Source organism: Macaca nemestrina, chromosome 2 (assembly GCF_043159975.1).
Source record: "Macaca nemestrina isolate mMacNem1 chromosome 2, mMacNem.hap1, whole genome shotgun sequence".
Classification (NCBI taxonomy): domain Eukaryota; kingdom Metazoa; phylum Chordata; class Mammalia; order Primates; family Cercopithecidae; genus Macaca; species Macaca nemestrina.
Window position 1 is genome coordinate 122056111 of NC_092126.1, and position 24592 is coordinate 122080702.

Here is a 24592-nt window from a genome sequence, read left to right on the forward strand (position 1 = left end):
TCCCTGTAGTCTTATTTTGCGTAGTTCATTTGCTTCTATTTCTTGAAAGTAACTCATAGGAAGGATTATTTTAATTATACTGAGACTTCCTACTTTGTTAGACCACCGTATAAAAGGAAGTCATGTAATTTATTCCCTATTTTCTAAGGGAAGAGTGGAACTCTGAGGCTGTGTGCCCTGGGGCAAGCAGGCCCCTCCTTTTCTCTTTCTCTCTGTGAGAATATTCTAAGGTTCTCTCTCTGCAAAGAAGATGACAGCACTTCCTTATGTCTATTTTTGCCCATGTCTCTGAAAATTTATTTTAAAATTTGACAAATGACCAACATCCAGAAACCTATAATTACCCTATTTTCACCGTCTTCAAACTAAGATCCTTTGATGTTATTGACAGGTTGCTGTGGTTTCAGTAAATCGATATACGAGTACAAGTTTATCATTTTGGAAAATTATCTTATATTTAAAATTGATTTGATAGTTACCTTAAAAAAAAAAAAAGGCCCAACCAGTTAGTAACGTGTTGTTGAGCTAGCTGAGGTCAATATGAAATAAAATGATTTGGGTTGAAAACAGGTGTGGAAATAGGAATAATGCTAGTTCCCAGTTTTTATTTTTATTTTATTTTTAAATGATTTTTATTTATTTATTTTTGAGACAGAGTCTCACTCTTGTCACCCAGGCTGGAGTGCAATGGCGTGATCTTGGCTCACGGCAACCTCTGCCTCCCAGGTTCAAGCGGTTCTCCTGCCTCAGCCTCCTGAGTAGCTGGGATTACAGGTGTGTGCCATCGTACCCGGCTAATTTTCGTATTTTTAGTAGAGTTGGGGGTTTCACCATGTTGACCAGGCTGGTTTTGAACTCCTGACCTCAGGTGATTCACCTGCCCTGGCCTCCCGAAATGCTGGGATTACAGGTGTGAGCCACTGCGCCCGGCCCAAGTTTTTTAAAGTTAAAAACTTATGAGGCCTCTTCTTTGTCCTGTTTACTGGAGATAAGTTTGCTTTTGGCAAATTTTCTCAAATTTACTAATTATTAACAATGAAATGATTGTTTATATGAGTAAATTAGGAAAAGTAGCCAGCTGAATTTTTTTTTGTTGCCATTTTACTTGTGACATTTAGAGTGTTTTGTCTAATTGGGTAATTGAAAGTGATATGAAAAATGTAGCTTCATTATATTTGGGTAACTTGAGACAGTTATGTCTTTTAATGAAATTTTAAATCATTTTCACTGTGGAAGAGTTGATTTTTAAAAAATGATAGTTGCATTCTTCGAGCTGTATTTTATTTAGATTACAGCAAGTATAAGCACTTAGGAGGATTGTGTGTGTGCATGTATGTGTGTCCTTTTAAACCCAAGGATAAGTGTGTGCTAAAAACACACTAACTAATGAGCCTATTGGCTTTTGCTAGATCTAAAGCAAAATCCTGGTATTTAACCAAATAGATGCTATAAATGGACAGTGGTGCGGTTTTACTGTGGGAAACTTCTTTTCTTTTTTGAGATAGTTCTTACTCTGTTGCTCAGGCTGAAATGCAGTGGTGTGATCACGGCTCACTGCAGCCTCAACCTTCTGGGCTCAGGCAATAAGCCTCTCAATAGCTGGGACCACAGACATGTACCCCTGGCCAATTTTTTATAGTTATTTTCATAGAGATGGCATCTCTCTATGTTGCTCAGGCTGGTCTTGAACTTCTAGGCTCAAGTGATCCTCTTGTCTTGACCTCCTGATGTGTTGGGATTACAGGCATGATCTACCCTTCCACCGGAAATTTGAAACACATTCAGAAGTAGAGAGAATAGTGTAATGAACACCCATGTACCTGCCCATTGACCAGCTTCAACAACTATTCACTTTGGCTTTTTTCTCCTATGGATTATTTTGAAGTAAATCACAGATATTATTTCACATATATCACTTCAGACTGTATTTAAAAGATAATGACTCTGAAACATAAATATCTAATTTAAAATTTTAATGTTGCATATATGCCATAGTACCAGTATCACATGATGGTGCTGGTTGCTTCTTGAATACTGTTGGTTATTTCATAGCTTGGATCTCCAACTTTGTAATAGTGGTCTTATATATTCCTCATAGGCAGGGTTCTCCTGTTTGTAGAAAGAAACGCATTATTAAGACAGTACATTTCTGCCAGGATTAATGACTTTTACTTTCAAATTAAGTCTTCAGCTTCAAAAAGTAACATTACGTAAGATTCTTAATTTTAAAAATTATTTCTAAAACTCATTTTGTGTGAACATATGGAGAAACATTTTTTCCAAAGGGCATCTTTCCTTTTCTCATGCAGATTTTAAATTGTGGATGCAGGTGGCCAATTAAAAACACAGCTTATCACTTGCTTTTGGAATTTAATACAAATAAAAGGCTTGACTCTTTGAGGCTCTCTGAAACTGAATATTAATCACAAAGCAAGGAACCAGATAGGGATCATATAAGCAGTATTCTAGGTCCGACTAGGTTATCTTTATGCTGTAATTCAGCGTCTTGATTCTTTGTTTCTAGTCTCATCTTTTATAATATTTACTTTGTGTGTATGTGCCTGTCTACACTAAAACTGTAAGCTCCTCGAACATTGGGCTTGACTCTTTTGTTGTTGTTGTTGGAGAGGGTATTGCTCTGTTGCCCAGGCTGGAGTGCAGTGGTGTGATCTTGGCTCACTGCAACACCTGCCTCCTGGGTTCAAGCGATTCTCATGCCTCAGCCTCCTGAGTACCTCGGATTACAGGTGTGCACCACCACACCTGGCTAATTTTTGTATTTTTAATAGAGACGGGGTTTCGCCATGTTGGCCAGGTTGGTCTTAAACTCCTAACCTCAAGTGATCCACCTGCCTCAGCCTCCCAAAGTGCTGGGATTACAAGCTTGAGCCACTGCACTCAGTCTGGGTTTATGACTCTTGTTCTCCAGTATATCTTCAGTATCTGGAATCGTTTTTGGCACAAAGCATGTACTTAGTAAATATTTGTTGAATTATTGAATGAATGAATCAGTAGATGTATTTAATGCATCTAACTCCTACTTGGACAGATTTTTGCAATAGAATAATTGGGGAAAAACAGGATTTTTGTTTTTAAATTATCCCCAACGATTCCTCCCTTAAACCAAGAAAGCACATCATCCTATCCAGGGATAAAGCTCAACACTGCCCCAGACAGAAGAGAGCTTCTCCTATGATTCTAAGATGTTTACCTTAGCATAGCACTTTTCTTTTGGTAGAAAAATGTCAGTGAAATATATTCTTGTTTGTAATTTCATGTCTACAGGGCATGTTTCAACATAGCTGCTCTTTTATTTAAAATATCTGCCAGGCGTGGTGGCTCACACCTATAATCCCAGCACTTTGGGAGGCTGAGACCAGCCTAGCCAACATGGTGAAACCCTGTCTCTACTAATACAAAATACAAAATTAGCTGGGTGTGGTGGTGTGTGCCTGTAATCCCAGCTACTTGGGAGGCACGAGAATTGCTTGAACCTGGGAGGCGGAGGGTTGCAGTGAGCCGCGATTGTGCCACTGCACTTCAGCCAGGGTGACAGAGCGAGACTCCGTCTCAAAAAATAATAATAAAAAATAAAAATACATAAAATATCTGCAGTGTGCCTTTTTCTATTAGTGCAAATGAGGAAAATGTCTCTTATTGCAGCTTCAAAATTATAGCATATTTTAAGAGTAGGATTAAAAAATTATCCACAGCAGATTAAAAAATACACTTTAAAAGTGCTATTTTGGTGATCTCTAAAAGGAGCCAGAAATGTAAGATCATGTACGTTAGCAGGCAGCCTCATGTCATTTTAACTGACTGGAAACAGTTCACAAAGGTCATTTGTAACTTCACATTCCCAAATTATCATACGTGAAAGATCCACAGTGCTATACCTGTCACCTTTTTAGGAAGGTAATATAAGCTAGGATGACAAGAGTCTGTGGCACTGTGTATGCAGCAGATTCCTTCATCTCACTATGTAGGTCGTAAAACCATGTTCATTTATTCCATAAACGTGGAGTGTCTACTCCGTGATAGATCCTGGAGCTGGGAAGGTGAAGACTCCTTTGTTGTTCACAGTCAAGTGGAAGGAGATAGAAGTGAATGGGATGAAGTGCATCAATGTTTTCCCAAATGTGTTGAGCCTCTGGGTCAGTCATTCCTCTTGTTTAGATAAACATGTTCTCGTGTAGTATCCAGATTAAAGTCTTTTAAAATAAATATTAAAACCAAACTAAAACACAAGAAAGCCCCCTCCATTCTCTCCAGAGAAACCATAATGTTTCCTGGGTTGCCAGTAAAACAGGTTTGAGCTATATATGTCAGCATTTCTGACAGGTGTTATAGCAGGGCAGGTTTTTCTCTGGAGCCCCAAAGGGCATACATTTATCTTTAGACCATGGGAGCTAGTGTGGAGTGGGAGGACTGCTGTATTTTTATGCCAAGATTTAAATGTTAGAAAGTAGAGAGATCTAATCATTAGAAAAAACACACTGGAAGTAGGTTAACTGTACTAAAGTAGTGAACGTATATTGTTTATGTTTCCTTGAGTTAAAAGGATTATCTTTCTGGGGACAGGGAGTGACCAAGATGGGTTAGTTGTGTTGTAACTTTAGATAGTCATGTTAAATTAAGCCATGTGGTATGACAGGCTGCAAATTGTTAAGAACAAGTCTAACACCATGCTAGGTGTGAATGAAAGCCTGAGAGTTGCCAATTTGATGTGGTGTTAAGACACCTTTTCTGAAATTGGATCAAAGAGGTAAAAAAAGAAAGCTTCACCACCTGAATAATGTATTGGCACTATAAAATTTAAAATAATCTGTTGTGTACCTATCGACTTTTTGTTTTGATCATTTATGTAAAATCTGCTATTAAATATTGGTTCCTCATATTCTAACTACAGGGTTTATTTCCTCACTCCTGTTAACATATTCACTGACATTTACAACTTTTCTCAAACAGGCTCATAAGCAGAGAGCTGTGAGCATACCCTGGCCCTAGAGTGTTGGGACCTTATGAGTCCTCCCCGTCTTCTCACTGTTAATGATGTAGAGTTCTGGTGTGCTCTCCTAGGATGGCTGGGGATTTTTTTTCATGACCCTTGTAATTGTCACTTATATGGCTTTCCTGGGCTACTGATGGCAGTGCAGCAGCTCTCTTTGCTCCTTGGATTGTATTCCTTAGAGTGAAGAGGAGAGGGTATCATCTCTAGCAGGCAATCAGGTCTGAGAGAGACATCCCTCAAGCTTCCTACCACTTCCGAATACCCACTTTTATCTACACAAAACTGAAAGTTAAAAGGCTGAAAATAAGGTGGTTAAATCACTGCAGTGATTTATCTCCTTCTTTTTGTTACTTAAAAGCCAGTTTACCACTCTGTGTGTATGCCCTTGGGTCTGTCAAGCCATGATTTAGAGCTTGGGCCTTCCTCTTAATTCCCTTTACTAAGTTCCAAGCAGTGCATTTTGCTGATTACAATCCAGGCTCAGAGTTCCTGCCACGCCATACTGCCACTCCTGGTTTCTTTTGTGTGTTCTCTAAGAATATTTTATTTTATTTTATTTTATTTTATTTTATTTTTTGAGACGGAGTCTTGCTGTGTCACCCAGGCTGGAGTGCAATGGCGCGATCTCAGCTTACTGCAAGCTCTGCCTCCCGGGTTCACGCCATTCTCCTGCCTCAGCCTCCCGAGTAGCTGGACTACAGGCGCTCGTCACCACGCCCGGCTCATTTTTTTGTTTTTTGTATTTTTAGTAGAGACAGGGTTTCACCGTGTTAGCCAGGATGGTCTTGATCTCCTGACCTCGTGATCCGCCCGCCTCGGCCTCCTAAAGTGCTGGGATTACAGGCGTGAGCCACCGCGCCCGGCCTCTAAAAATATTTTAAACAGACATGCTACGCCAAGTGATTGCCAACCTAATGGGAATCAGTTAAAATAGGAGAACATGCAGGTGTATTCACTGCCTGTTCTCTGCTTTCTTACATAATTTATAATGTGTTCCACTCAACTACCTGAGTATTGGTTGGTGACTTCTGAGCCCACTGGAACAGGCGTTCATAAACATTTCCATCATAACAGCCAAGTGCTGAATTTAAACACTCATCGGTGAAGTCAAAAGCATCAGTTAACAGGATGGCATCCTTCCTGGGATAGGAAACAAGAGTTTGTAAGTATTTTAGATTGCTCTTATGAATCAAACTAGTCTTGGATGGTGAATAACAATACCTAATTAGAGGTTGCATGATTATTTGCTTTTCAAACAATTCAGCTTTTTTTTTTTTTTTTTTTTTTTTTAGTTTTTAGTTTTTAATCAATTATATATGCATAGTATAATGAATGAGTCAAAGAGTTCCTTAAGGCTTGTTTAAAAAAAACAGCATATCCGGCCGTGCGCGGTGGCTCACGCCTGTAATCCCAGCACTATGGGAGGCTGAAGCAGGTGGATCATGAGGTCAGGAGATCGAGACCATCCTGGCTAACATGGTGAAACCCTGTCTCTACTAAAAATACAAAAAATTAGCCAGGTGTAGTGGCACGTGCCTGTAGTCCCAGCTACTCAGGAGGCTGAGGCAGGAGAATCACTTGAACCCAGGAGGCGGAGGTTGCAGTGAGTGGAGATCATGCCACTGCACTCCAGCCTGGGCGACAGAGCGAGACTCCTGTCCCAAAATAAATAAATAAATAAATAACCAGCATATTCCTGCCTGATTTCCACTTCTTTCTCCTCAGAAGCAATTTCAATCTTTTTTTTTTTTTTTGAGATAGTCTCGCTCAGTCGCCCAGGCTGGACTGCAATGGCGCAATCTCGGCTTACTGCAACCTCCACCACCCAGGCTCGAGCCATTCTCCTGCCTTAGCCTCCTGAGTAGTTGGGATTACAGGCGCCCACCACCATGCCCAGCTAATTTTTGTATTTTTAATAGAGATGGGGTTTTACCATGTTGGCCAGGCTGGTCTCGAACTCCTGACCTCAGGTGATCTGCCCACCTCGACCTCCCAAAGTGCTGAGATTACAAGTGTGAGCCACCATGCCCGGCCGACAATTTCAGTCTTTTAGCTGATATTTTTGTATTTATCCAAATGTCAAAATATCTTGTTTATATTGCTGCTTGTTCATGGTTCAGTTTGAGATATTATCTGTTGATTGTTCATTCAAAAGGTAAAGATTTATATTTATCACCCCTCTCTTCACTCCTACCTCCCCCTGTTCCCATTCTTCCTCCTCCTGGCCATCAGGCCTCCCAACATAGTTATAATTTTGGCCAGACCAGTATTTAGTATTGACATCACGATGACTGTGCATCATTAAAGCATTGGAGGTAACTGGGATACTGTATCCAGTGTAATCCTTTCTTGATGATCCCCAACATCATATGAGCCCTACCACCAATTAAATGTCCCCCTTGCCACCTTGTGGACTCACTTCATTCCTTATCCACCTGAAATTCCATGCCCTATTACTCTCTCAAAAATATATTCAACAGGCCAGGTGTGATGGCTCACGCCTGTAGTCCCAGCATTTTGGGAGACTGAGGCAGATGGATCGGCTGAGGTCAGGACTTCGAGACCAGCTGGCCAACGTGGCAGAACCCTGTCTGTACTAAAAATACAAAAATTAGCCAGGCGTGGTGGTGTGTGCCTGTAGTCTCAGCTTCCGGGAAGGCTGAGGTGGGAGAACTGCTTGAACCCGGGAGGCAGAGGTTGCAGTGAGCTGAGATCGTGCCACTGCACTCCAGCTTGGGCAACAGAGCAAGACTCTCTCTAAAAAATATATATATATACACACACACACACTCAACAGTTTTTCTTGCTTTGTCATACCTGTTTAGCAAAATGCATATCTCTTTGTCTTTAATTTTCCACCCACTTTGTGCTACCACCTTTGTAGCTATACATGATTGGAAAAAACAATCATAACTGGTGTAATAATGGCTCAAGTGGGCCCTAATTGCAGCTCAGCAATCGTATTACATTGCTGCATTTACTCATTGTTCATTTACTCTTTCCTTTTCTTAGGTAGTTATTTCATACCATCTCTTTGATCCTCAGATTGACACTATCCACCTTTCCCATCTTTCTTGCCTGGATGGCTTTACATCATATCTCACTGATGAAGTGGAAGCAGTAAGAGAATCCTGTATAATTCCCACCCTTGCATTTATACATACAATGCCTTCTCTCTTCAGGCTGTCAGCTCAGGCCTCAGTCCCTCCTTGTCTACTAGAGGTCTTTTCCTCTTGCCTACTGGAGAAACAAAATTCTCCTGCCTTTCCCCTACAACATCAAAATTCCCCTCTCAGGGGTGAAAGGTTAGTGGAAATGCCCTTCTTTCTTTTTGCTGTAGGCCTGGCTGTTTGCTGTCAAACTGGGCAAGTTCATGAAACCTGGGAATGTGGTGCTGGTCCTGGCTGGATGCTACTCTGGACACAAAGCCATCATCATGAAGAACATTGATGATGGCACCTCAGTCCATTCTTACAATCATGCTTTGGTAGCTGGAATTAATTGCTATCCTCACAAAGTGACAGCTGCCATAGGCAAGAAGATCTCCAAGAGGTCAAGGATTAAGTCTTTTGCAAAAGCTTATAACTACAATCACCTCATGCCCACAAGGTACTCTGTGGATATGCTCTCGGACAAACTATCATCAACAAGGATCTCTTCAAAGAACTTGCTCTTAAACACAAGGCCTAATGGGAAGCCAAGATCAAGTTCAAAGAAAGGTACAAGGAAAAAAAAATCCCCTCTGTACTGGATCATGTCCATCAGTATACAAACAGACAGTCATTTCTCCCATCTTAAACACAAGCTTTTGACTCTATTTCCTTCTCCATCATCTTGGCCCCCCTTTAGGACAAAACTCTCTGAAAGCGTTACGTGTGTTTATGCTTATGATTTCCAATTTTCACATTCTCTCCTGAACTGGATCTATTCATATTTTTACTCCCACCATTCCACAGAAATAGCTTTTGCCGCGGTTACTTCCTTACTATCTTTCGAGGGTCTCAAGACTCAGTACTTGGGCCTTTTCTCTTCATGCACTCCTTGTGATATTCTTCTCATGGCTTTAAATATCAACCATATGCCAATGACTTCCAAATTTATTCCTCCAGTGTCCCCTGCTTACCAACATCTGTACTTGGATTTCTGACAGGCTCTTCAAAGGTAATATGTCTGAACCCAAACTCCTGGGCTGCTAGCTCTTTCCTGTCCACCCTGCCCCCTGGCCCTCCTGTAGTCTTCCCCATTTATGGTAAATAGCAGCTCTGTCCTTCTGACCAAAAACCTTGATTCTTCTTTTCTTTCTTACCGTACATCTAATCTGTCAGCAAATCCTGTTCTGCCTTCAAGATGCATTCAAACTTCAACCACTTCCCACCACTTCCAGCACTATCACTGCTCCAATCCACTATCATCCCTCACTTGGATGATTGCATGAGCCATCCAGCTGATCTCCCTGCTTTTCGCTCTTAGTTCTTAATATAGCAGCTGGAGTGAGCCTTTAAAAATATACATCAGATTCTTTCAGGTTGTGTCTATCCAATGCTCAAAACCCTCCCATTCTATCCAGTGCTCAAAACCTTCGCATTCTCTTAAGTCTTTGCAATGATCTACCTTACTCTCTCTTCCCACCCCCTGCTGTACTCCCTTAACTCTCTGACCTCTGCCCTCATTTTCCACTGCAGTCATGCCCTTCCTGCCCCTGTGGCCTCTTCTGTGTGGATGGATATGCCAAGCACACTCTGGTCTCCAACATTTGTACCATCATGCACTGCATAATGATGTTTTGGTCAATGATGGACCATGTATATCATGGTGGTCCCATGACATTATGATAAAGCTGAAAAATTCCTATTGCTTCATGACTTACATTAGAATTGCCTACAGTATTCAGTACAGCACCGTGCTTTGCAGTGTGAGCCTACGAGCAATAGGCTATACCATTTAGGCTTGTGTAAGTACACTCTGTGATGTTCACATGATGACAGACTCACCTGAAGACACATTTCTCAGAACGGATCCTCCCGTCATTAAGTGATGCATGACTGTATTTATGTTCTGCCTGTAATGTTCTTTCCCTAGCAGCTACAACAGCTTCTCCCTACCTTCTCCCAGGTCTTTCCTTAAATGTCACCCTCCCAGGGAGGTTTTCTCTGGCCTACTTAAAATTGTAGCTCCCCATCCTCCCTACTGACCCCCGGCATTCTTTCCCCCACTTCCTACTATCGTTTCCTTCATCGTAGCTATTATCATTTCACATGGTATACAGTGTGACTTATTTTGTGCATGTGTGTGCCTGTCTCCTCTCCTCTAGTGTGTAGGCATCTGTGACCCTTTTTCATTGAAACTCGTATCCTTCACTTGAGGAATGTTTTCTTGAATTATTTTATTAATGATTCGCTTCCTTCTGTTTTCTCTGTCTTCTTTCTAGACCTATTCTTCAGATGATGAACAGCTAAGACTGGTCCTCTTACTTTTTAAAAGTCCTCCTTTTTTTTGTCTTTTTGCTTTCTTGCTGTGAGATTTCTGCAACCTTATCTCCCAGTCCTTACATTGAGTTTTCATTTCCACTATCATTTTTTAATTTCAAGGAGGTCTTTTTTAAGGTTCTCTGAATATTAGTTTTAAATAATGGCATTCAGGTTTTTTTTTTATTTTGTGGTTGCAATACTTTCTCTATCACTGTTTTTTTTTTTTTTTTTTTTAAGTTTTCTTCTCCCTGTGGATCCTCTTATGTCCTCTGAATTGCCTTGTTCTTGCTTGTTTTAGTCTCCATCTTTTATGTTAGGGGCATTCTTCAGGTGTTTATTGATCCCTGAGTGTCTGATCATAGCTAAGAGCAAGGCATTAACTAGCTGACTACAAACCTGTGGCTATGCTTGCTAATGTGGGGTTCACTATGGAGTGAAGTGGGTGGACCATTGGGGGACTCTGATGTCAGTGTCTTTAGCTCCTTCTCCTTGGGCTGGCCAGATTCTCCAGAGAAGGATCATCTTATTATCTTCTTGCAGGGTACTAGTCTGGCTGCCAGTTTTTTAGGAACCAGTGGGAAAAAAGGTCTGGGGGAGGGAGGTGTCCACATTTGGCCTATAAAGAACCCTGTTTTCTGAAGGGTAGCCTTATTATCAACTATACCTGATGCTCCCTAGTCCACAGACCCTCTATTTACCCTTCTGCCAGGGCAGAGTCAAGGAAAGTCTTAAAATCACTCACAGAGGCTAGGTGTGTTAGCTCATACATGTAATCCCAGCACTTTGGGAGGCTGAGGTAGGAGGATCCCTTGAGCCCAGGAGTTCAAGACCAGTCTGGACAACATAGAGACAACATCTCTTTCTCTTTGTGGGTTTATGCCTTTAAAAAAATTTCAGTCCATTCACTGATGTTTTAGTAGGGTTTCAGGAAAGAACAAAAGTAAATGCATATGTTTAATCTGTCATCTTTACCTAGAAGTACCCCCAAACTGAGGTTTTATGACCGCTTAAACAACTAAAGACTGGGTCAGTTAACATTACAGAGAGCTTGTTCTTGGCATCCTTAGCATACTTTGCCGCCCTTCAGTTTTCGTCTCAGAAATCTTAGGGAGATAGTGACTAATCAAGGCAGGGAACTGTGACACCAAACAGTGATATGCATAGAATCTGTTATGTGCCGAATTACCCTGCAGTAGTAAGGCTACTTAGGAACCATCATGGAAGTAAATCAATTTCTGGGTTTGATGCATGAGTAAGCTGGCAGCTTGCATCAGGGCTGTCTGTCTTGTCTTGAATTGTAAGTTGCTGGAGCCAAGGCAAGCACTTAGAAATGCTGTTTGCAAATTTAAAAAACATGCTTACAGGGTGTTAAGGTGATCTTTTGTATTTTATCATCACAGACAACCGGGGCTAGAACAATTATTTTCAAGTGCTTTTAAATTCTGAGGGTTTCAGACAGATAGACACCCTTGGGCTTGAACTGTGCAGTACTTAATTATGCTCTTAATAGTTTTCACCACTGGATTCCCTGTATTAGGGAAAGTTTAATACCTGGGACATAATTGTGTCAAATGTATTTTTGACAGTTTTTGATGATTTAACTGAACTTTTTTTTTTTTTCTTGAGACAGAGTCTCACTCTTGTCGCCAAGGCTGTAGTGCAGTGGTGCGATCTTGGCTCACTGCAACCTCCGCCTCCCGGGTTCAAGCGATTCTCCTGCTTCAGCCTCCCGAGTCGTTAGGATTACAGGTGCCCGCCACCACACTGAGCTAATTTTTTGCATTTTTAGTAGAGACAGGGTTTTACCATGTTGGCCAGGCTGGCCTCGAACTCCTGACCTCAGGTGATCCACCCACCTTGGCCTCCCAAAGTGCTGGCATTACAGGTGTTAGCCACCATGCCTAATATATATATATTTATATTTATATTAAATAAATACATATATTTAATTTTAGAGACAGGGTCTTACTATGTTGCCCAAGCTAGTCTTAAACTCTGCCTCAAGTAATCCTCCCACCTTGGCCTCCCAAAGTGCCGGGATTACATGTGTGAGCCGCTGCTCCCAGCCTCTTTTTTTCTTTTTGTCAGTCTTGTTGATATGAGAATTGTTGGAGATTCTAGGAGTCACCTCTAACCCTATGCAATAGGCATCATATTTTCTGCCCAGTGAGGTCTTGAAAAGATTATATTCTCAAATTAGTTCATTTTTTTTAACCTTATGGACAATGGTAAATAATTTGGAATGTTTTCTTTTCTTTGCTTTTTTTGAGACAAGGTCTCACTTTCTTGCCTAGGCTGGAGTGCAGTGATGCAATCATAGCTCACTGCAACCTTAACCTCCTGGGATCAATCAAGCTCACTGCAACCTTAACCTCCTGGGATCAATCAATCCTCCTACCTCAGCCTCCCGAGTAGCTGGGACTACAGGTGTGTGCCCAATTCATTTTTTGTATTTTTTGTAGAGGTGGGGTTTTGCCATGTTGCCCAGCCTTTTTTTTCTTTATTGTTTTTATTTCTATTTTTTCTAGGACTCTGATCAGTTTGGGCTTTGGTTTTGATATGTTTTTTTTTTTTTTGACGCGGAGTCTTGCTCTGTGCCCCAGGCTGGAGTGCAGTGGCGCGATCTCGGCTCACTGCAAGCTCCGCTCCCCCGGGTTCACGCCATTCTCCTGCCTCAGCCTCCCGAGTAGCTGGGACTACAGGCGCCTGCCACCTCGCCCGGCTAATTTTCTTGTATTTTTAGTAGAGACGGGGTTTCACCGTGTTAGCCAGGATGGTCTCGATCTCCTGACCTCATGATCCGCCCGTCTCGGCCTCCCAAAGTGCTGGGATTACAGGCTTGAGCCACCGCGCCCGGCCTTGATATGTTTTTAAAGCAATTGTTTAGATTATAGAATAACAGTGTGAAAGCACTGCATTAGTATTTCGTTGACCCTGCATTAATGCTGCATTTAAAAACTGTGTGTTATTATTTTATAAATGAATATATGAATTACAGAGTTAAAAAACTTTTCCTCTTGAAGCTGAGGGAGGATTAAGGTAAGTTTACTAAACTTGGTAAGAATTTGCTGGAGCACATTTAACAAAGACAAGGATGTGTTTGAAGTAGATAATACCTCAACCTTCACCTTAACATACAGGTGAAGAGCTCATGCCCAGGGGCCAGACCTGAGATTGTACCTGGCCCCTCCTCTGGCTGGTTGACACTGGGCAACTCCCATCAGCCTGAATTTCCTTTCCAATAAAATAAGAAGATTAATAGTACCCATTTCAAAGGGCTGTAAGGATTAAATGAGATGTATGTAAAAGCCTTTGGTGCAGGGCCTGTCACATAAGTGCTCTTTAAAGGTTAGCTATGCCTGGGCACATTGGATCACACCTGTAATCCCAGCACTTTGGGAGGCTGAGGCACGTGGATCACTTGAGGTCAGGAGTTGGAGACCAGCCTGGTCAACATGATGAAACCCCATCTCTACTAAAAATACAAAAAAGCTGGGCATGATGGCAGGCACCTGTAATCCCAGCTACTTGGGAGGCTGAAGCAGGAGAATCACTTGAACCCAGAGGCAGAGGTTGCAGTGAGATGAGATTGTACTACTGCACTTTAGCCTGGGCGACACAGCAAGATCCCGTCTCAAAAAAAAAAAAAAAGAAAAAAAAGTTAGCTGTGGTTGAAACTATTATTAGCACATTAGCAACATATCATTCATGTGTAGCATGCTTCATTTTATTCATTTTCCTTAGATACTATTCCTATTTCCTTGACAATGTGAAGAGTTCAAATGAGGCATCTCATTTATTCTTAAGTGTTTTTCCCATTTTTTTCTTTCATTAATTCATAATGCTTTGTGCTGATGTAATGATAATAGGGTGTAAACCTCTCCAGGGCTGTTGCTGCTCTGTCCATTAGCAAGGTTTTGGAGTTGGAAGTGACCTGCGAACAAGGGGGTAGGGTTATTCTCTGAAGGCTAACATGGTTTGAAGGCTGTGCCACTCACCGGATCAGGCGGAGCAGGTCCAGGTAGGCTGTTCTTGCCATGTCCACTTGGGCACCAGACAGGAAGGCATCATGGAGAAAGTCACCCGAGTTAGTCAAGATTCCGTGTATGGCATGGAGGTCACAGAGGCGCTTGAGCACCTGCTGAATCGCTGATTCATTTTCTAGTTTCTCCAGAGCTTCTGTAAAACCCTTCACAGTGACATAGTAGCAGTGCGCCTACAAAGCCACAAAGATATGTTCTCCTGGTTTCTGGTTTTCTACTCCAGAAGTCATCCTGGAAGCTTGGCAAGATGGCTGGAATAAACTTGAGGCAGGATGTCCTTCCCAGCAGGCTGACTTTTCTTCTAGCTCACTCTGGGTCTGATCAAGGCTTTTTGATGTCGTGTGTGTGTGTGTGTGTGTGTGTGTGTGTGTGTGTGTGTGTGTTGGGGACTGGTGGGCTTTTGAAACATGGCCCTTGTTTTCTTTTGCTTGGAGCAGTTTCAAGTAGGTTGGAAAGTGGAGAGAAAGAATACAGGCACATTGGAGGCTGGCCTGGGGAAGGTAGAGGACAGCACCACTGTTCTTAAGAAAATAGCTATTTTAAGGCTGGGTGCGGTGGCTCACGCCTGTAATCCCAGCACTTTGGGAGGCCAAGGTGGGTGGATCACCTGAGGTCAGGAATTTGAGACCAGTCTGACCAACATGGCAAAACCCTGTCTCTACTAAAAATGCAAAAATTAGCCAAGCATGGTGGTGCATGCCTGTAATCCCAGCTACTTGGGAGGCTGAGGCAGGACAATCACTTGAACCCAGGAGGCGGAGGTTGCAGTGAACCAAAATCATGCCATTGTACTCTAGTCTGGGCAATAAGAGCGAAACTCCATCTCAAAAAAAAAAAAAAAAAAAAGCTATTTGTTGTCTGCAGTGTTCAAGTCAGTGGTGTGTGTGTGTGTGTGTGTGTGCACGCACACATGTGTACACCATGGGGTGAGAAAATAATGGTTCAAGATATATATGAAATTTATCCCAGCTAGAGTATAAACTCCTTAAGGTAAGCAGTGCTGTTATTTAGCTCATATGTAATGGTCTGGCTATGGCAGTTGTCAAAAAAATACTTTAATACCAGCTGGCAAGTGTCCACTGCCATCAACCCTGTGAGAGCCCCACCTGCCAGATGGACTCCGTCCCGAAGACCCCCTCCTTCTCTCCACAGCCCAGCAACTAAAGGATTAATGCTTGACCCAGCAGGAGGCCTTCAGGACCTTGCTTACCCTAGGGCTGAAGTCCATTTTGATTGGTTAGTGCCTTGTCCTACTGGTTGTAACATATTTTGAACAGACCCCATCTCATCAAGACAAGCACACATAATTATTTTGTCAGGTAGGATATATGAGTTCTATTAGGGAGAGTGAGGAAGACAGAACGTATAAAGCAGTGCTTCTCAATTTTTTTTTTTTTTTTGAGATACAATCTCACTCTGTCACCCAGGCTGAAGTGCAGTGTTGCGATCTTGCCTCACTACAACCTGTGTCCCACTGGGCCCAAGTGATCCTCCTGCCTCAGCCTCCCGAGTAGTTGGGACCACAGGTGCACATTACCATGCCTGGTTTTTTGTTTTTTGTTTTTTTTGGTATTTTTAGTAGAGATGAGGGTCTTGCTATGTTGCCCAGTCCCGAGCTCAAGTGATCCTCCTTCCTTGGCTTCCCAAAGTGCTGGGATTACAGGCAGAGCCTCTGGGCCTGGCCCCGCTTCTCAGTTTTTTATGTGCACACAGATCACCTGAGGATCTTGTAAAAATGCAGATTCCAGGGCAAGGCCTGAGACTGCATTTCTAACAAGGTCCCCTGTGATGCCCATGCTGCTGTAGTGATTTTCAGTAGCAAGATTTAGAGTGTCTTGGGGGTTTGGCTGGGTGCGGTGGCTCACACCTGTAATGCTAGCACCTTGGGAAACTGAGGTGGGCGGATCACTTGAGGTCAGGAGTTTGAGACTAGCCTGGTCAAAATGGTGAAACCCTGTCTCTACAAAAAATACAAAAATTAGCCAGGTGTGGTGGTGCACACCTGTAATTCTCGCTACTCAGGAGACTGAGGCACGAGAATCGCTTGAACCTGGGAGGTGGAGTTTGCAGTGAGCTGAGACTGTGCCACTGAACTCTAGCCTGGGTGATGGAGTGAGATTCTATCTTAAAAAAAAAGAATGTCGGCCGGGCGTGGTGGCTCAAGCCTGTAATCCCAGCACTTTGGGAGGCTGAGACGGGTGGATCACGAGGTCAGGAGATCGAGACCATCCTGGCTAACACGGTGAAACCCCGTCTCTACTAAAAAATACAAAAAACTAGCCGGGTGAGGTGGCGGGCGCCTGTAGTCCCAGCTACTTGGGAGGCTGAGGCAGGAGAATGGCATGAACCTGGGAGGTGGAGCTTGCAGTGAGCTGAGATCCGGCCATTGCACTCCAGCCTGGGGGACAGAGCGAGACTCCGTCTCAAAAAAAAAAAAAAAAAAGAATGTCTTGGGGGTTCAAAAGAATTCACCCAGTGGGACATGAGTTGGGGGAAAGGTCATTCCAGGCAGGGAGAACCTTATGTGCAAAAAGTTGTACATTCAGGAAGCTGCAGGCAATTTAATGAGGCTGAAGTGTGGTGGTATAATGAGGTGATGATGGGGAACCATGGAGGTTAGGGTGGACTCATACCTGGGGCTCAGGTCAGTGAAGGGCTGTGAAGAACATGGTTGGAATTTGTTCTGTGGGACCGGGAGTCTTTAGCTGCGCAGTGACCCGATCCATTTTCTCACTTGGAAAGAACCTGTGTTTCCTAGGGGGCCCTCACACAGGTGCTGACAACTCCACTTTGCCATTCAGACATGGTGTGCTCACAGCCATGCTGGACTTGCAGCATTTGGCTGTGGAAGGTCAGCAGATGTGCTGTGTTGCCTCTGGGGCTCCAGTAGCCTTTGTTGCTCAGACTGGGTCCAGCTTGGCAGAACTGCAGACCCACACTCCTTTTCCTGTCCTAATCTGAGAGCTGCATCCTCAAATGCTTAAGGCTCTCAGTTGAGGAGTGGAGTGATGGAGAGCTGCCCAACGGCCTGGGCCTCTGCCTTAAAAAGCAGGATGAGGATCAGAGACAGAGGTGACCTCTACGCTTTGGGGAAGGGCTGAGCCGAACTTTGGTCCCACGCTCTGAGCACAGTGAACATTATTTACATTGTGTGTGTTGGTTTAAATCTTGCCTCCTGTCTAATTTGGGGGTGGGGGTGGGATATATGCACTTATGTGCTAGCTGCCTCTCTTTAAGTTTTACTCATTTAATCTTTATCAGAGTCCTACAAAGTAGGTACTGTTATTAGCTCTATCTTGCAGATGAAGAGACTGAGGCTCTGAAATATTAAGTTTCTTCCCCAAGGTCATGGCTAGGAAGTGGTAGCAGTGAGATCCACACCAGGGCTGTATTCCTAACCCTGTGTGGCCAAAGCCACAGGAGACTGAGGCTGGATTATAATGAGGCCAGCATTTGTTCCAGTGGTCCTGGAGACTGACATCTCTTCTGGTCAGAGTCTGCATTATCGGACCACAGCCTGACAGAGCCTAAAGGGCTCTCCCATGCCCCTTTGTCTACAGACAGGGAAGTTAAAGCCCAGAGAAGGAAGGGGCTGCTTGAGGTCACACAGAGCTGGGACCAGAATTTAGCCCATGGCTCCCCCTTGTCTACTCTTCTGTCAGTATCATCCCCGCTTCCCCCAAGTTGCAGTTATCTCTACCTGCACATTTATGGTTTCCAGATGGGGCCCAGTTGGGTGCTGAAGCTTTCTGTAGACTAAATAACCCCGCAAAGCACAGAGAGTACAGAAAGCCCTATCCATTATGACCCTGGAGACTCAGCTGGGGCACCACCTCCCAAGGAAGCTGTCAGGGACGTGTTCTTCCCTCACAGGCTGGCTGGCTATCACCCTCCATCCCCCCAGAGTTTGTTGCTCACCTCAGTCACTCATCACACCCTTGGTGGTGTGGGAAGGGAAAGCATCTGGACTCAGCTATTTTCTACCTCTGGGACCTAACTCCTGAGTTCTCTTTCCTTACTCTTGAAGTGGAGATAATGTCAGTCTCCCTCCCAGGGCTGTGTGGATTAAATGAAGTAACCCTGGCAAGCAGCATCTGGTCCATTTGAAGGCAGGCCATAGGTTTGGAAAATGGATGAGTGGATAATGGGCAGCTGTGGTTCCTGTTTTGGTGATCCAGTGAAAGCAGGAAGCCTTGGCTCACCCTCTGTGTTGACAGGACAGTTAGCACAGCAGGGGGTGCCCCTGCTGTAGGCTGAACAGAACTGAGGGCTGCAGAGGTAATCCCAGAACCGGCGGTGTGGTGGAGGTGGTGGGTCACGTGGTGGTACTCAACGTCCAGCCTGCCCCACCAACCCTGTCCCACGAGGGCCTCTGCAGCCCTTCAGGGCTCTCCTGTTCCAAGGCTGCCATTTTCTGGGTCTGAGGCCTGAGCATTGGTGTGATCACTTTAATTTTCCAGTTATTGGCAGTGCCAGAGTCCCAGCTGCCTAAGCTAGAACTCAGGAGTTGTTCTTACCTCTTTCCCACCCCAGCACTCTGAGGCTTGTCGTCGCTGCCTTCTTCCCCCTTAGTATCTCTGATCTCCCCACTTGTCTCCAGGCCTTCTGCCATGCTCATGGTCAGGACCACCCTCAGTCTTGGCCCAGACTTGCTCCTTTCTTTTTTTTTTTTTTTTTTTTTTGATAGGGAGTCTCGCGCTGTCGCCCAGGCTGGAGTGCAGTGGCCGGATCTCAGCTCATTGCAAGCTCCGCCTCCCGGGTTTGCGCCATTCTCCTGCCTCCGCCTCCCAAGTCGCTGGGACTACAGGCGCCCGACACCTCGCCCGGCTATTTTTTTGTATTTTTTTAGTAGAGACGGGGTTTCACTGTGTTAGCCAAGATGGTCTCGATCTCCTGACCTCGTGATCCGCCCGTCTCGGCCTCCCAAAGTGCTGGGATTACAGGCTTGAGCCACCGCGCCCGGCCAGACTTGCTCCTTTCTAACTTGCTCCCTTTCATTCCACCCCGGGCAACCTGCATGATTCTTCTAGAATGAAACTGATCACTTTACTCCACCTCCAAACAAACTCAGCAAAGGCATTGCAATGAAAACAAAACCCCAACTTTTCACAGTGGTGCAAAAGGTCAGAGGCCTTGCCTGTCTCCCCTTCTCCCCTTGTCTCAGTCCTCCTCCTTAGGTACTCCTTGAGAGACTTGCACTTCCTCCCAAGCACACCAGAATTCTTCTTGCTGACTCCTTTTGCACGCGCAGCTCCCTTTGCCTGGAAACTTTTCTCTCCAAAGCTGCCACCCCACCCTTTAGCTGGCTAATTTCAGCTTATCCTTGAAGTTGCCGCTTCTTTTGGGAAGCCTTTCTGACTCCTCCAGGTGGGCAGAAATGTGCCTGCTCTGGGATTCCGTAGCAGCCTGTATTGCCATGTCATGGTGCTTCCTTGATTGTAGCTGTGCATGGGCAGTGGCTTCACTGTTGAGCACCCACCTCAGTGCCCAGTGCAGAGTGGGTGCTCAAATATTTGCCGACTGACTATGAATTATGCACAAACACAAAACAAGTAGAAATTCAATCAGACATCCAAGGATCGCCTGTGGGGCTAAGGGGAGACTTGACCTGCTTTTCTATCTGGGAGGAAATATTTGAACAACCTGAAGCAAATCCAATAACACTGCCTCATTACCTTTTCCCCTAAGAGCTGCCAGCAAGATTGCTTTGGAGTTAAGTCCTTTAATTAAAATACCCTGGACTAAAGCCTTGGAAGTGAAATGAGGGCAGCAGCCGCTGAGGCAGAGTTGGGGAATAGTGGCAGAGCCCGGATTTTCCCAGCAGGGTAGCCTGCCTGGGAAACAAAACGATCCCTTTCAGCTTCAGCTGGCGGGCGCTCACCTTAGCAGCCTGGAGGTGTATGACAGTGGTCTGGTTCCAGGCCTCGTGCTGGTCAGCTCCGGATTGCGTCAGGGTCTGTAAATGGTGCACTGAGTCCTTTATCAGTCTGAAGGCCAAAGCAAAAAAGGTTCAGCTTCCTGACTGAGTGGAAAAGACAACTGATGGGCTTCCTGTGGTCCCTCAGAAGTAGAAATAATGCCTGTTTATTGACCACTTATGTGCTATAAAGCTAAATGATTGATACTCATTATCTCTTTAACTCTTTTAAGGGCAGGCACCCCCCAGTTTGCTATGGGGAAAACTGAGGCCCAGAGAGGTTAACTAATTTGTCCAGGGTCACACAGCTAGTAAGGAGTAGAGCTAGGATTTTGACTTGTTGTTAATCGCCATGTTATAAAGCCTCAGGGCCACAGGCCAGGAGCTGTGCCCTATTTCTAATGCAGATTCCAGCCTGACACCAGTATGTTCAGGCCTTTTTGTTGACTCTCGTCCTATGGCCTGAGCAAGGAGAATGGTTTTTCTGTAAAGGCTACAGAGGCCCGTCAGTCACCTAGCCTGCTGCAGGTTCTACCCACGGGACCTAAAAACAAAAACAGAAAACCAACCTTTGTCCTGAAAACCACTAAATTAGTCATTTGCCATTTTATTAACCTTTAATCCCTTCTTATTTTCTGTTTCCTGCCCGTCCGTCCGTGACCCTTGGAATCTGTGTGTAAAGCAAACTGTTTATTAGGCAATATGTTTTTTGCTTTGTCAGGGAATAGATAAGCAGATGTCACATTGAATTTCAAGCAAGGAGAAATATCATGACACTTTAATTACCTTGAGCAGCCTTATTTTCCCCTCCTCAAATCTCCCAATTGAAATGTTAGCTCTGTGAGGTCTGGGGTGTTTATCAGGCCTATTTACTGATAGGCCCCTAATGCCTGGAACAGTGCCTGCCATATTATAGGCAGTTAATAAATATTTTTGGAATAAATAAATGAATGTTCCAAGTTGCTTATGATCTTGAAATAACTATTAACCATCCCTGGGACCACAGGTTGGGATATAAGGCCTCTTATTATATACTGAAAACATGTTTTTCCAGTTTGTTTTTGGTGTTTCATTTTTATTTTTTTATTAAATTTTTTCTATGTTTGGTAGAGGTGGAGTTTCACCATGTTGCCCAAGCTGGTCTCAAACTCCTGAGCTCAAGCAATCCTCCCACCTCGACCTCCCAAAGTGCTGGAATTACTGGTGTGAGCCACCATGCCCAGCCTGTTTTTGGTGTTTTAATTTGGGGCAGGGTTCAGAAGTTTCCTTTTTAGGTAATTAAACCTCCATCTTTTCCACGGTGGTATCTGTGTTTGGTCAGGACCTCTCTATTCCCAGCCCCTGGCATATTTAGTCATTCCTAACACAGAGTAGGTACTGAACAGTATTTGTTGAATGACAGAATGGATGAGTCCTTGGCTTTGTCCATGTTCCCTGGAGCCTACTAGACCCTGGAAATAAGTGAATTCTATTCTGTGGTGTTGTCATATTTTCAAAAATTATTTTTAGATTATGGGATATTTCAAACATACAAGTGAGTATTGCTTTATTTATTGATATTTGCATATCAATACATTTGTAGTATTTACATGTGGTACATTCCTTGTATTGCAAATCACCATAGGACCCTAGAGATTCAAAAAATATCTCACAGTAGTAGAAGGACATCACACCTCTGGGCCACCAGAGGTGGCCAGGATGGGGAAGTGATGGGGATCCATGGCTGATGCGGGGGACTTCCCCTCTCTCTCCCATGGTGGCAGGGACTGAGAGGACGGGGGAGGCTAGGCATGGGGTGGCTTTTTAGAACTGAATCCACGAATGTCCACCCAACCAATCCAAAGGCCCTAGTGTGGCATGGAGCCTGTCCCCAGGTGGGATGGCTGCTTTCTCAGCACTGGCTTACCTTGCTGCCACGTGTGCCCAGGCTGTGGTGTAGAGCTCTGGGCAGAGGAAGTCAGCTGCCCTCTGGGCTGGACACCTGGCCAGGTCAGGTGTGGCGAGATACGCGACAGATGGAGGGAGAGATCTCTGTGGCGTGGAGCCAGGGGACATCTGAGTCTGCAGGTAGCTCTTCACCAGAAACCTGGGGCGTGGAAGGGGAGGCAGGTGGGAGGGCAGAGACTCTGCAGGACAGCCCAGCACCCCTCACTCCCAGAGGCAGGCGAGTTCATGCTGGGTTCCAGCCTTCCCGTGGGAGAGCCGGGTCACCGGGCCTCCACCTGGCCTCCCTCCTGAGGATTCCCCCTTGGGCCATCCTGCCTCGAGGCCTGCAGTCAGGCACACCCCGGGAAACTGTAGAGCCGGGCCAGACACTCTCAGATCCTGAACATAAACCCTTCTGTGATCTGAGCAAACAGAATTTTCCATCAGAATACTGCGATTTTGGGATTTATAATGACTTGTACAGTGACTGGGTGGAAATTAAATTTTCTTAGCTGAAAAAAGAAGGATAGAGGCAAGCATGCTAACAGGAGTAGGAGGATTATAGGTGACTCTCAACTGCTGCTTTAGGATAATCCAGTGGTTACAGGTTCTGGGCTTAGACAGCCCTGGATTCCCATACAGCCTCGCTGAGACCTGTATGATGAACGAAGCATCACCTCCCAAGTCATGGTTTCTCTGGCTCTAGGTGGGAGGACAGTTCTCATCTGATTGAGAGTTTGTGAAACGGAATGAGATGATATTTGTAGAGTGCTTAGCACAGTGCAGAGTACATAATATGTGCTATTGTATTCCTTTTCTAATTTGGAAAAAAATCAAGGGACGTTATATATTTTTAAAAACACAATAAATGTTGTTTTTCATATTTGCCAGTGAACTTCTTTCTCCTTTCATAGGGAAGCATTTGCCCTGTTTGGTCACCTGAGAGTAGGTGAGGATGAGGCTCTGTCAGCCTCCAGGGTCCACAGACCTAAGAGGGATGAAAAGAAATCACTTGTGTGGAGGAGGCTGACTTGGCCATTGCTTGGAGCCTCTGTGTGCAGGCTCTGCACCAAGCCTAGGCGATGCTAAAGCGAGCAAGATAGGGGTAGTCCCTGCCCTCAGGGAGCTCCTAGTCTAGTTGGCAAGTAGAGCTAAAAAGGTGAACAAAAAAATGAGACGACGATAGATTGTAAAACTGCTCCAAAGGAAACAAGGCCATGTTGGGTGGGAGGGGATCAAATGCAAAGGCCTCCTGGACAGAAAGAGGTGTGTGGCTGGCAGAAGTGAGCAGAGGTGGCTGGGTGTGGTGGCTTGTGCCTGTAATCCCAGCACTTTGGGAGGCTAAGGCAGGTGGATCACCTAAGGTCAGGAGTTGGAGAGCAGCCTGGCCAACATGGAGAAACCCCATCTCTACTAAAAATACAAAAATTAGCTGGGCATGGTGGTGTGTAATCCCAGCTACTGCGGAGTTTGAGACAGGAGAATTGCTTGAACCCAGGAGGCGGAGGTTGCAGTGAGCCGAGATTGCACCACTGCACTCCAGCCTGGGTGACAGAGTGAGACTCCATCACAAAAAAAAAAAAAAAAAAGAAAACAGAAAGAAGTGAGCAGAGGCAGGAGGTGGTGAGAGCATCATGGACAGGGAGTCAGGGGTCAGGTCACACAGACCTTGCAGGCCACAGCATAGAATATGTCATTTTCCTATGAGCACTGGGAAGCCATTGAAGAATTTCAAACCAGAGAAAGATGTGATCTTCCCTAGGCTCTGAAAAGATCCCTCCGGCTGCCTGTGGAGAAGCGGGACAGGACAGAAGCAAGAGACCAGGGAGGGGTCTGAGGCTGTGGTGGAGGTGAGAGAAGATGGTGGTCTAGAAGTGGATAGATGAGTCATACTGGGGAATTGGACAGCTCCCAAGTGGCACTTCCCAAAGCCTGCTCCCTTTATGGGCATCAGACGGAACCCTCCACCCAACAAGCTTGGTGGGTCCCCAAGGGCTTGGGCAAAGGCCTGGGTCAGCCTGGACCTTACCTGGCCACCTGCAGGTAGAGCACTGTGTTCTCACCCTCATAGGTGCAGGAGGCCGACAATTTGGTGACCAGTGATGGCAGGCCACTCAGCTTTGAGTAGCCGTGTCCACCACAGGCCCTGCGGCACATCTCAGCTCCCTGAGTGCAGAATTCCGACATCATGGCCTTCATGCCTGTGCTCAGTGCGTGGAGCTGTGAG

General features: G+C 44.8%; 1 protein-coding gene across 3 annotated transcripts in view; it reads right to left on the reverse strand.

The window, feature by feature from the left end:
* Positions 1-1958: 1958 nt before the first annotated feature.
* LOC105482947 (acyl-CoA oxidase 2) overlaps positions 1959-24592 on the reverse strand; it is a 33173-nt gene continuing 10539 nt past the window's right edge. For all 3 annotated transcript variants that reach the window (XM_011743444.3, XM_011743477.2, XM_071091984.1), the window contains 6 exons: positions 24395-24585; positions 22346-22525; positions 20404-20509; positions 14478-14695; positions 6019-6151; positions 1959-2109 (listed from right to left, as the gene is read on the reverse strand). In XM_011743444.3, coding sequence (XP_011741746.2) covers positions 2047-2109; positions 6019-6151; positions 14478-14695; positions 20404-20509; positions 22346-22525; positions 24395-24585 — 891 coding nt within the window. In that variant the 3' untranslated portion in view covers positions 1959-2046. The remainder of the gene's footprint in view (positions 2110-6018; positions 6152-14477; positions 14696-20403; positions 20510-22345; positions 22526-24394; positions 24586-24592) is intronic.